We start from the raw sequence: 12,110 nt of genomic DNA, 5'->3' as shown, positions 1-12,110 counted from the left end.
TCGTTCAACTCTATGATTTGAGCACAATGCTTAAATGATCTACTCACTTTAGACTTTAGTCAAAAACTAAGACAAGAAACAAAACAATGACATTTATATGAAGTGTATAAACGTGTCACCGTCTGAGTTTGGTGGGATGTCAGGTCCAGGGAGTGCGGTCTCATGCAGTGCCTCTTCCCCGGCTCGTCGCTCAAACCAACTGAAGGAGGACCTCGCTTCCCCGACAACACTGGAAAGTTTTCACAATCTTCATCCTCTCCCTCACTGCCCTCCTCCTCCTCTTCCTCTTCCTCTTCCTCTTCCTCCTCCTCCTCCTCTTGGTTCAGAGTCTGCTCTGTATTTGTCCTCAGCCCCAATGCTCCAGATCTTCCCAGGTTTTCTTTCAATATCTGGTTCTCTTGCTGCAACATCTCCAGGGCACTCCTAGTGGGAGATGGAAATAACAAAAATAACAAACAAAAACCTGCTACTTCTAGAATAAACCAGTCGTGGCAATAATAATAAGGATGATAAAAGTTCAAGAAAATGTGAATTTGCTTGAGCAGATTCTTAAATATGAATACCTCATCTCAGCCATAGAGGTGTATCCATCACTTTCCAGTTGTGAGCGTATCTCTTCAAGTTCACCTTCTAGCTCTCTCTTTGCTTCTTCAAGCTGATCTATTTCAGCTTTCTGGGTGACTCTCTCAAATACTGCACCTCCAGTCCCACATTCATCTCCTTGAGCTTTCACATAATCCTAAAAAGTCAGGGGAAAAAATGGTCTCACTATTTATTTTACTATATTTCTGGGTCAAACGTTGCTTTATGTTAAAGTAATTAAACAATAACACCTTAATAAAGTGTGATATTACTTTACCTGAACAGGGTTAACAAGTCTCCCAGCAGGATTATTATCATCCTCCTCGATGCTGTCTGTGAACTCATCACTGCTGCCTTCTTCATCATCTCCTTCCTCTTCTGTGCTGAGCTCTGAAATCACCATTTAAGGACAACATCCAGTTCTTTTAGTTCCTTTGTTTTAATATTACATCTATAAACTTCAACTATTCCTTTTACTCTTGTCACTTTCCAGCTTTCTGGCTCTTGTAACCATTCTCTATCCTCCCATTTTCCACCCATCTGTCTCTGCACTGAATCACCACACTGGAAGTCATGTGACTGAAGGAAACTGTTATGTCATATGTTGCTAGCAGGCCAATAAAAACACTCAAACCCATGCAGCAAAGTGTGTATGCCTGTTTCCGATTGTGCCTTTAAACACTTGAAACCGAAACAGAAGCTCTAGATCATAGCCCTCAATGAGGGCTGTGCTGATCATTTACCACGTATCATCTTCTTTGGTATGTTACTTCAACGCAACACACACCGAGCGAATGGGAGGAGCGAGAGTAAATGTTGGTTTGCAAGGAAGCAGAGGTTCAGTGGAAAAGTGACTGACAGGAATGTTAAAGGAAAACTGTTCCACATTATTGGCACTAATGACACGGCAGACACTTGCTGTGATACACAGCACAAACTGTGCGGTGAGAATCCCAGGTGAGTGGATGAGTGTCACAGTTACTCACTGCACTGCTGAAATTAATTTCTTTTGAGTATTTAGTATAGCCCCGTCCTTCCTAACATTTCTCTGTGCTTAAACAAGTGTGATTTAAATATTTGACCTGCCATTGTGGTAATAATGAGTTGCAGCGAAACACTGGGCTTTTATTGACGTAACAATGTGCTCTGTAAGCTGAACTGGGAGAATGTGGGGCCCTGTTTACACACTGTGGCACTATAGCACTTCACAATGCCAACACACACACTCACCGGCCACGTTGTTGGGTATACCAGGAATGCCTGATAACATGTCAAGTGAGTATACAAGAAACATGTGATGTTATCTAAATTGATGTCTTTTTATTTATTTCAGTAGTTATTGTAGGAAAAGACAAAAAATGTTCCTTGTTTGGTTAATCGTGTGAGTCCAACTGGATAATACAACAAAACAGTCATGCAAACATGAAAACCATGCCACAGTCTCATGCATGAGGGACCAAGGTCATGAAGGAAAAACTCATTTGGAGTCAAATGCACATTAATGCTTGATGCAGACCTTTACATGAAAATTAATGCTGTATTATGGTCAGAAATCTGATACTTTAGGCCACATCAATAGTGTGGGTTCTTCCATAGGATTCAACATCAGATGTAGACTGTTTCCACTATAGGGGCTCAGGTGGGCTAAACACACTGAGGGTTGCTTTCTAGGGGGAACGAAGGAAGGAAGGGAATAACTTGGGACCAATTTGGGGGGATTTCCGGTTTGGATTATTCTTCAGATTAATTCCCAAATTAAACACAATAAAGAGAAATCAATACCAAGGGTGACTTTGACAAAAAAAAGCCAGCACATGTTTATTTTTAATGCATTCAAATACAAAAAAAAAGTGTTAACAATGACTCCATCTTTGAGGCTAGATGAGAATAGGGGTACACATCTCTAGAAAATATCCTTTAACTTCTATAAATGTCTATCGGACAGGGATTATTTCAGACCTCCAGGGACGCGTGCAGGCTTTCCAGCTGCCTGGCATCTTAAGATACTTCAGTACACAGCGGAACTGATGAGCAGGTATATTAGAAATAATGCATCTCTAAATAAATTACCATAAAGTTACTTTAATCAATACCCACCTACCAGCTTTTAGCTAATGAGGCCGACCCGTTTCATGCATATTTTGTAGACTAAAATGCAACTAAAGCACATCACAAAATGCTAAAGGTCCACACAGGAATGAACTGAAGAACCTGGCCATCTTTTTTTTTTAAAATTGCAATTTGGGCCTTTGCTAAATATATACATCCTGTTCACAAACAGATGGTGTAAAACAAATAATGGATGGTGAGACGTTTCACTGTAAGGCATGAACTGGAATTTCTTCACAAGATGGAGCTTCACTGTGACAGTAAGGCTGGAAGAGTGACATTGGTGAGTGACAAGAGACAGAAATGGCAATACAGAACAGTCGAATCAGGCAGTTTTCCAAGACAATATAAAAGCAAGTCCATACCAAACATTAATAACGAATATTATTAAATAAAACACATAGCGTGACATTTCCATTTCAGATAAATAAGCTCTCTGTGTGAGTAGCGCTTGTACTAACGGGACAAAGCTGTCTGCACACCGAGGGTCAGGTTTTGGTCTCAGTTCATGATTAGATTTTACTCATCAGAGATTTCATGACTAGTGTTATTCTTTTTTTTTGTTTTTAAGAGTCTGACTCTCAGTAGTAACAGGCAGCTCCATCACACATTAGGAGTGCAAGTGTCACTGAATAGTGCTGAGCGTCAAAGAGCGTTAGAGAAAGAGCCGCCTGCAGCCTTGGAGGCTTCACCCTGCCCATTCCCACCTCCAAAGTCAGGCTGCCTTTTAGCTTCCCTTTCCAGCGCCAGGGCCATGCTGCGTGTCCTGGACAGGACCTCCTCCAGCTGTCCACGGAGCGCCTGCACAGAATCTAGCTCAGTGTGGAGGCCCTGAATATTTTTTGAGCTTCTGCTGCTGCAAAAAAAAAAACACAAAAAGGTGTATTTCTGGTAAACTCCTGAAACTTAGTGTATTAACAGTAGCTTTAGCAGTAACAAGACCTGAGTGCAACCTAATTACCCGTCATTGCTGTGAAGATGCTGCAGGTTCTGGTACAGTCTCTTCTCTGCCCTCAGGGCATCGTTCAGCTCGTTGTACTCAGACACCAGCTGCTCCAGCACACACTACAGCACAGTAGCAGATACGGTTGAGATGGAGAAAATATATATATATAAAAATCAATCCTGAGCAAAAGAAATGTCTTAACATGATCCAAATAGTGCAACATCTTACTAGGTGATCGGTGCTGTCTTTTGTGACGCCTTCCTCCGAATACTGGTGAGCCAGAGACAAATGCAGAGCTGAGATTTCCTTCTGCAGGGAGAGGACATAAAGACTAGTAAGATTAAAGAAGGCTGGTATTGGTGGTATCACTTCCAGGTCCACGCACACATACCTGAGCATCCATCTCCTTCTTGAGCACCAGCTGCAACTCCTCTTTCAGAGCCTTAATCTCTGCCTCGCTTTCCTTTGCAAACGGCTGTGCAGCTTCTTCCTGCGCTTGAATCAGCTCCTGAGAGAAAGTGTGCGCTGAAGACCAGGTGTGCAGATGATGCAGCAAGGGGGAAAGCAAAAGGAGGAAATGACCCAAATACCTTGATAAAAGCCTCCTTCTCTTTGAGCAGACTCTGCAGACGCTGCTTCTCGCCTCCCAACTCGCTCTCCTTGTCCCGTCTCAGCTCGCACAGATCTTGTTCCTTTTGTGTCAGCTGTCTGCGGAGCTCCTGCAGCTGGCCTGTCCGCTCACTGATTACTAAGGATAGCCTGTAGGAGTAGTCCTGGCCGAGAAAGTGGGAAGTTTTAGTTTTTTTAAAAGCTCTATGTTGTACTCAACTTTACTTTACGTCAGTTGCATAACCGTGCTGAGCACAAGCGCTCACCTGCAGGTACTGGTCTTTGGTGCTGAGAGTGTTGAGCAGATCTTGGACCTGTGCTTGATGCTCATTCGTCTGGCAGTTGCGGTCTGACATCAGCTCTTGGAAGAGCTTGTCTTTCAGAGCTATCCGAGCCCTCAGTTCCTCTACCACTTCGTTGGGACCAGCCTGGACTCTGGCAACAAGTGCAGCCGTCAGATCCTGCACGCATGAACAAAAGAGCAAACATCAAAGAAAGCAGTGTGAGCACACCCGTTGTGTTAGTTAAACTAAAACAGGTAACACAGGTTTGGCCACTTTAGAGCAGAATGGCTAGTTTACTCATCTCCAAGAATACTTTATTAATGTTTTATTATTACCTGCGTCTCCTGGCTGCGTGCCTGCAGAGCGGCCTGTAGCTGGTTTATGATGGCATCTTTCTCTCTCACAGTGTTTTTCTCCTTGTCGTCGCTCTGCTGCTTCAACCACTGGATGTTCCTGTAGGCCTCGGCCGCCTGCTCCAACTCCTGCTCTTTACCCCGCTCCAGCGAATCTAGACTCTGATGGATTACAGGCGTAGGCCAAACGGAAGAGTCAAACACCTCCCAACTAGCTGTAAACCAAACCTCAGCAGCTCTGCCTGATGTTAAGAACCGTACCGTGATGGTCTCCTCGTTGTTGGATACGATGCAGCGGAGTCTCTCCATGTCTCGCTCCTTCTCTCTGAGGGCCAGCTGTAGTCTCCTCACCTGACCCTCAAGTTCCTCCAGACAGTGGAACTTGTCATCAATGGAGCACTGCAGGAAGCAAAGCGGTAGCTAATCAAACATCAGTGATTCGTACCATCTTAGTTTCATCCTATTCATTAATTATTTAATTTAGGGCTTGTTTATCACCTCCACAAGATGCATTCTGTGTTCTTATGTGTCGCACCGACTGATGACCATGTGAAGCTCACACAGATCCATGAATGACAGCATAACGAGCAGCATTTATAATAACATGCCTGCATGTGTTTGTGTTTTACCTCAAGAGCTCTGTCTCTTTCTTTAATCCGCTCCCTTAACTTCTCCAGTAAGGCATCTCTTGGTTTGGAGCTTCCTGTCGAGTCCAGCATCTCCAGGTACTCCTACAGATAGGACCATATATGAGTAAATGTTGCTGTCTGTATGTACATCTAATATGATGGGTGGGAATTGTGTGGGACTGCGCAGGTTACCTGCAGCTGTTGCTCCTTGTCTTGCAGGGAACATTTCAGCTGTGCAATGGCCCTGTCTTTCTCATGCATCGCTGAATTCTTCTCTGCTTCACCCTCCTTCAAAGCTGCTTCTTTAGCCTGGAGCTCAGAGCGAATCTTCTGAAGGGCAATGCACAGGTCCTGCAGCCAGAAGATGAGAAGTTACACATGCTGCCTGGTGTATTTGGTTTGATCACGTGATAGTAGTCACACTGACCTGATTGTGTTTCTCTGTGACCTCCCTGTGCTGCAGTGCCTCCTGTAGATCAGAGTTGAGTCTGTCCTTGAATCTCAACAGGTCGTCTCCTTGCCTCTGGCTTTGTCTCAGAGTCCTCTGATTGGCCTCCAGCTCCAGACCCAGAGAGAACAGGGAGCTCTGCACTGCCAGCAGCTCGCTCTGCAGCTGGGCCAGAGTCAAGGAGTCACCCACCCCCACTGAAGCCTGGAGAATTAAACAATCACACACAGAGATCAGATTCATCAATCAAACAAGCAGCCCTTTTATACCTCAGCTTCACCACAAATACACATCAGGTCTCACCTTGGTTTGAGCAAGCTTGTTGCGATGGGCCATTTCTTGCAGCTTACACAGAGTGCTGTTTTGCCCTTCGATCAGCTGGTACAGCTCCTGGGCCTTAGAGCAGAATTAATCACACAAATAAGCTCTTTCTGATCAATATCTGGATTATCATCTCACATTGTGGGGCTTTCATCTCCAGCTGAGTGGACAACAAATACACACCTCGCTGTCTTTGGTGCTGATGGACTCAGTGAGGCCCTGAATGGTTCTTTCCTGACCTTGGGCAGCCTGGCGGAGTGAACGCAGCTCACACTCCATCTCGTTCAGCTTCTCCTGCAGCTTCTACAGAAAGAGAAGCGGGTTTGTTGGGCTGTCAGTGAGTTGTTGGTGTCACCAGCTGTAAATGACGGTTGGACTGCGCCGCACCATGTTGTTGGCCTCGCCTTCGTGGATCTTAGCCTGCAGGGATTGCACCTGGAGCTGGGCCTTCTGCAGCTCGCTCACACACTGACCGGCTGCACACTCGTACTGGTTGAGTTGACTCTGCTGCTCTTCAACAAGGCTCTGCACAGAACAAGAAGACGTTAAAGTGACGAGTACATAAACTGGATTATGTAATACTGCAGGTATGTATATAAACTCTACTCATTTATGTGAAAAATAAACATTTAATTGATGAGCTCTCCTACTGATTTCCTTGACGTAACCAGTTCCTACAACCTTCTTTGGATACAAGGATGCTATTAGGTGATTCCCAGTGAACCCAATTAAAAGTGGAACAAGGGTCTAATCTGGAGTAGAATTAAATCATTAAATGCTGTCATTTCAAGCAGTTCCTCTTTTTAAGATATACTTAAATATAATTTAACATTGTCGCTGTAGTAGCCAACCAGTGTGGAGAGGACAGTGTGGTCTGACATTGCATGCATCACTTTGCCTCAAGGGCTGAGTGAAAATAGGCCAGTAGTGGAGTTACTCTTAATGCCATCCCTTATCTAACCTACTTCTGTCAGCGGCCCGAGCTCACGATTCCAACACTCTTATTGAGTAATAGCATCCAACTCAGAGACTAATGCAAACCATCCAGAAAGGATAGTTCATGAGAAGAAACACACACACACGCAGACACGCACTTGTCCGGACATATTGGAGCAGAAAATTCTGTAAGGCTCCGAGCTGAGCTTTCGCTCCTTGCCGTTTGTGATGTGGACGTTAGCAGTGATCCGTGTGCGCGCACTCACGCACACTCATTAGGTAATTATGCCGTGCCGTGTGCAACTGCTTACCTACACCTGGCTGCACTAGTAGTGTGTTGCATTACTGTCCTGCAAGCACTAGAATAGTAAATCTGCACCTTCAAAGGCAGAGCTAATGAAGCAGTCAGGAGAATAGTGCCCATACACCACACCACGTATTCCACTCATGGACAACTAAAGCACGTACAACCAACGCCACGCCTCTCATACTCTGCTTCAAAGCTTGTAGGCTGAAGATTTTAAAAAAAAGTAGTCACAAAAAAAAAAAAAGGTGAAATAAAAACAGTGGGAATAACTGTTGATAGGGCAGGGTGCACTGACACATCAAAGCCTGCTCGTCTGGTTCTTTCATGGAGCCGCAGGGGCCTTGTGGTTGCAGGGCGAAGGCTAAAACTCTATACTCATCATTCTGCAGAATGGAAAAACTCGCTTTCAGCCCCATCACTGTTCTTGTTATACCTGATGGGGACGTGGAGGAGGATACTCTTTGAACAAATCTTCCAGGAAATCCTCCACGTCAGCCAGATGCCAATCCTGATCTCCGCCCAGCCTGATCAAAGGGGTCTCCAGCTCCAGCGTCGGCATGTGGTTCTCTCCTTCTCCATCTGGGCTCCCATAAGACATTCCCAGGACGGGATCAGCGAAGCTCAGCCTTGAACCTCCATTACTGGGACCACGCTGGACCAAGACGGGCAGCTTGCTCCCCTTGATGCTCCGGACTGGCCGGTAGACAGCATAGCTTTGCAGCAAACAGAGGGCCAGAGATAGGCTGGATCCCGTTGAGGCTCGGTCGTGTGGTGTCCCCATGCGCTCCTCGGACAGGGTATCTGACATGCGGTCGTCTATTGCCTCCCCGGGGCTCAGCGGCCCGTCTGTCATGGTTCCAGGATGAGTGTATTCTTCACCCGTCTCCAGGGATGCAACTGAAGGGCTGGAGCTCACTCGCCCAGCCAGGGTCCGATCGCTGTCTGACATTCTAGAACGATCTTGAGATCCAGGAACTAATGTCCGAGAAGAAGGGGCTTCTTCTGAATCGTCCACATTTCTCCTCTCGGCGTCCCCCGCTCCTCCAGTCGCACTCCCTCCACTAACGCTGGCTGAATATCTGGTTGATGGCCCACAGGAAATGCTCCGCGCTAACTTCCTGGGCACCTTACAGACAGCTTCATAGTCGGAATCAGCCACCCGCCAGTAGGAACAACCCCGGCATTTCCTAGGAGTGCTAGACACACAGCGGCGTGAGCCCACAGCCGTGGCCTCTGACCCCGGACCAGCAGAACAGTGATGGTGGTGATGGTGGTGGCAGTCCAGGCTGTCGTCAGCCCAGGACTCGTACATGGAGTACACCAAATCCTCCTGCAGCAGGGCACAGTACTTTGCATGAGTGAGACCTGAAATATCCACCATCCCATCTCCGTTGCCTTCGTTAGTTCCGGTCAGAGCTACACCACCCTCCTCTGAGTTGGTCTTCCTGTAGAGGCCACTGACGCACTGCCTCAGCCGGTGTTTCTCCTGCAAGAGCCGCTGCAACCTTTCGATGGACAGGGCCTCCACACGAGCGATGACCGTGTCAAAGCGATACATGCGGTCCAGCATGAAGGTGCACTTGGAGCAGGCGAACTCTCCCCTGCCGTCTCGGTCCAGCTCTCGGCCCAGGGCGTAAGACAGCAGCACCTGTAGGTTCAGCTTGGCAGTCGGGTGGAAGATCCATCGCCGCTGGTTACCGCAGAGCTCCCGTCCACAGATACGACACGTCTCCTTCATCTTGAGATCAAGCATTCTACGAGCTTTACTTCACAAGTAACACATATTTAAATAAAAGGGAGCCGGATGAAGGATTACAATGAGACACATCTAATGCACACAATGGTATCAGGTCGCTGCACTGGCAGTGGCAGGAAATTAAATCATAATTATGATTTAATTAATTTATAAAGAAATTCAATTCAGGTAAATGCAAATGATTGGTCTTGGCTTGTAGAAAAAAGGACTCCACGCTGGTTCTTGGCATCCCTGCAGAGCGTGATGTGAGAGCAGATGAGAGAGCCGGGTCTCCATCAGTGAGGAGCGTCTGCAGGAGGCACAGGTGCGTCAGGACTATGGCGCACCTTCTCTGTCCCTCTAATTACATGCGCTTTCTGAGCAACGTGTCTCGGCTTTCAGTGCACCACCGCCTCATGTCTAGAGTCTTCATTTCTTCATGTCTTCATGTCTCTGCAACACCACAACTGCGTCGTTACGGACGCGCGCCGGTTCATCCCGAGCAGGTAGCGGCTTTAATAATCCACCGGCCTCGGCGCGCACACGCAGCGGTCACAGACGCCCCGGGGATGGTCTCCTAATAACTCCTCCGCAGACGTGCGTGTGCAGAGCAGAGCTGGTCCGTTCATGTCAGAGCTCAGACGGCGGGGACGCGGGTTTCCGCCGCGACCTGGTGCCTCCGCAGGAGACGGAGCCGCTCCGGAGCGACGGCGGTGTGTGTGTCTGTCTGAAGACTGAATTATGGTTCCGCGTTACATCGACGCAGAGCCTACGGCGTAAGGGACGCGGTGACGCGCATCCTACGCCGTAGGCTCTGCGTTGGTGTAACGCGGGACCATAAATCAGACGGAAGTCAGACCTGCCGCGGCGGAGCGCACCACTCTCCGCGGCAGCGGGGGTGGAGCAGCCCGGTGCGGGCAAACACGGCATGCTCACGGATTAATTATCACCTTGATTCCAGATCAAATGAATCATTTTTTCATCATGAAACAAATACCTACATCCAACCCCAGGAAACAAACCGCTTTAGTTGAGCTGTTTTCGCAAGGAGACATATGAGGATCCCCTGGAAGTCTGCGATTTCTTCCTGCCCGGTTTACTAAGCTCTGTGCGCCTGACTACACAGGTGAAATGCTCAATAACATTCCATGTATGATAGAATGACCCAGGGAGAAAGATTAATTAATTAATTAATTTGCTATTTATGCTGGTTTTCAGTAGGCTAATAATTAAAATCTCGCAGCTTGAATTTCTCCTCCCCTTTCCTTCTCTAACACACATGCACAGATTGATGGGTAAAACAATAGACCAATAATCACACTGATAATCAGTACACTGTTTTAGCCAGTTTTCCTATTTACATATATATTTTTTTAACAGCATTATATGTATGTTATTCAAGATTTTGAATTCATCTTTTGGCACTACTTACTATATTTATTTAATTTGTCATAATATGAATTACTATAAAGATTGAAATACTAAATCATTAGCTACGTAGTAAAAGTAAAACATTTAATACAATTTATTCCATTGCTATCTGTTTACACAGGCAAAATATTTTATTTTTAGTATCTCCTGCTGCCATGGTGCTGATTTCAAACAGTGTTCTCATTGTGATGACTGAACAGCTCGGTCTTTATTCTGCATTCAACCATGCAAGTTTATCCCTGCAGTGAGCATCATTGTTGTTTTTCCAAGAAGCACAAACAGATGGTCAAGATGTGACTTCCGAGCACACCATCCATGTGATTACACCCCCTAAGCAGTTCTGAAGAATAAATACAGTGATCCTGCACAGCCTTTTTAATGTGTGAGTAAAGAGATGTTTGAATGACCGGATGAGGATGGGAATGGGAATGGGAATGGGAATGGGGGTGGAGGAGCCCCGCCGACGTAACGTAGAGCTATTGTGCAATCTAATACCTCATAAATACAACACAGCGTCATATTAAAGAACGACTTTAATTATCACAAGTTGCTCTTATAAAAGAAACCTTGGCAATAAATGTGTCAAAGTTTCAGGTTACATGTATTCTTTGCCCTCTCTCCTCAGCAGTCATATATTGACTAAACATCTGTGGTGTCTGGTGAGCTAATTAACGTCTCTCATGACTGCTGTTACCCTGAAACATCAAAACAACCTGATAGCAGTCTCAGGGTCTCTGAGCCCTCAAAGGTTAACCTGACCTATCGACAACTCAGCTGAAACCAGAGCTAAAATGCGAACCACTCACGCACATATGTAAGGGGACACTTAATGGAAATGTGAAAACACACACACACGCGCACGCACGCACGCACGCACGCACGCACGCACGCACGCACGCACGCACGCACGCACACACACACTCCACAGTTATGATGATATTTGCAATATCCTCTTTTGTTTGTTTTTTTTAATCTCTAAAGTTTTAAATGCAGCAAAAGACTCCAGAACAGCATCTGTCACAAAAGCTAAATGGCAAACCAACCAGCTCCAGCCAATGAAGCACTCAGGGAGAATTATGCGCGTACAACATGCATTTACCATTTTCAAAAGAGCATACTCCACTCATGACTCTGACAATGCGACTGTAAAGCCAGAGAGGATGCAGAGGGACATATCAGACTGTTGACCGGTCCAGGGTGTACCCTGTCAACCCCGTCTTTCTGCCAACATGGACTCCAGCCACATTTAGAGACCCTGACCACACGAAGCACGTAAAGGAAATGAGCAGGTGACTCTGGCTCAGTGATTAACCCCGTTATAGTCCATGAAGTGTCTTGATTAAAGTAAAAACTGATGAAACAAGCATTTTAAGAGCTTTGATAGTTTTTGTTTTTTCGTTATTTTCTTAATTAAATTTTA

General features: G+C 46.1%; 1 protein-coding gene across 9 annotated transcripts in view; it reads right to left on the bottom strand.

The window, feature by feature from the left end:
* LOC133452648 (myomegalin-like) overlaps nucleotides 1-12,110 on the bottom strand; it is a 45,856-nt gene that overhangs the window by 13,612 nt on the left and 20,134 nt on the right. For 8 of the 9 annotated variants that reach the window (XM_061732129.1, XM_061732126.1, XM_061732132.1 and 5 more), the window contains exons 1-18: nucleotides 7,958-9,979; nucleotides 6,669-6,806; nucleotides 6,465-6,584; nucleotides 6,264-6,356; nucleotides 5,940-6,164; nucleotides 5,705-5,863; nucleotides 5,513-5,614; nucleotides 5,145-5,282; nucleotides 4,866-5,045; nucleotides 4,513-4,707; nucleotides 4,228-4,410; nucleotides 4,029-4,145; nucleotides 3,866-3,946; nucleotides 3,653-3,756; nucleotides 3,399-3,547; nucleotides 860-972; nucleotides 564-739; nucleotides 120-423 (exon numbers count right to left, since the gene is read on the bottom strand). In XM_061732129.1, coding sequence (XP_061588113.1) covers nucleotides 120-423; nucleotides 564-739; nucleotides 860-972; nucleotides 3,399-3,547; nucleotides 3,653-3,756; nucleotides 3,866-3,946; nucleotides 4,029-4,145; nucleotides 4,228-4,410; nucleotides 4,513-4,707; nucleotides 4,866-5,045; nucleotides 5,145-5,282; nucleotides 5,513-5,614; nucleotides 5,705-5,863; nucleotides 5,940-6,164; nucleotides 6,264-6,356; nucleotides 6,465-6,584; nucleotides 6,669-6,806; nucleotides 7,958-9,277 — 3,897 coding nt within the window. In that variant the 5' untranslated portion in view covers nucleotides 9,278-9,979. Of the gene's footprint in view, nucleotides 1-119; nucleotides 424-563; nucleotides 740-859; nucleotides 973-3,398; nucleotides 3,548-3,652; nucleotides 3,757-3,865; nucleotides 3,947-4,028; nucleotides 4,146-4,227; nucleotides 4,411-4,512; nucleotides 4,708-4,865; nucleotides 5,046-5,144; nucleotides 5,283-5,512; nucleotides 5,615-5,704; nucleotides 5,864-5,939; nucleotides 6,165-6,263; nucleotides 6,357-6,464; nucleotides 6,585-6,668; nucleotides 6,807-7,957; nucleotides 9,980-12,110 lie in introns of those variants that run through there. The other variant, XM_061732134.1, reaches the window with a different exon arrangement.

This window comes from Cololabis saira, chromosome 10 (genome assembly GCF_033807715.1).
Source record: "Cololabis saira isolate AMF1-May2022 chromosome 10, fColSai1.1, whole genome shotgun sequence".
NCBI lineage: Eukaryota > Metazoa > Chordata > Actinopteri > Beloniformes > Belonidae > Cololabis > Cololabis saira.
The sequence above is the reverse complement of the archived record's forward strand: the minus strand, read 5'-3'. Positions and strand labels throughout refer to the sequence as shown.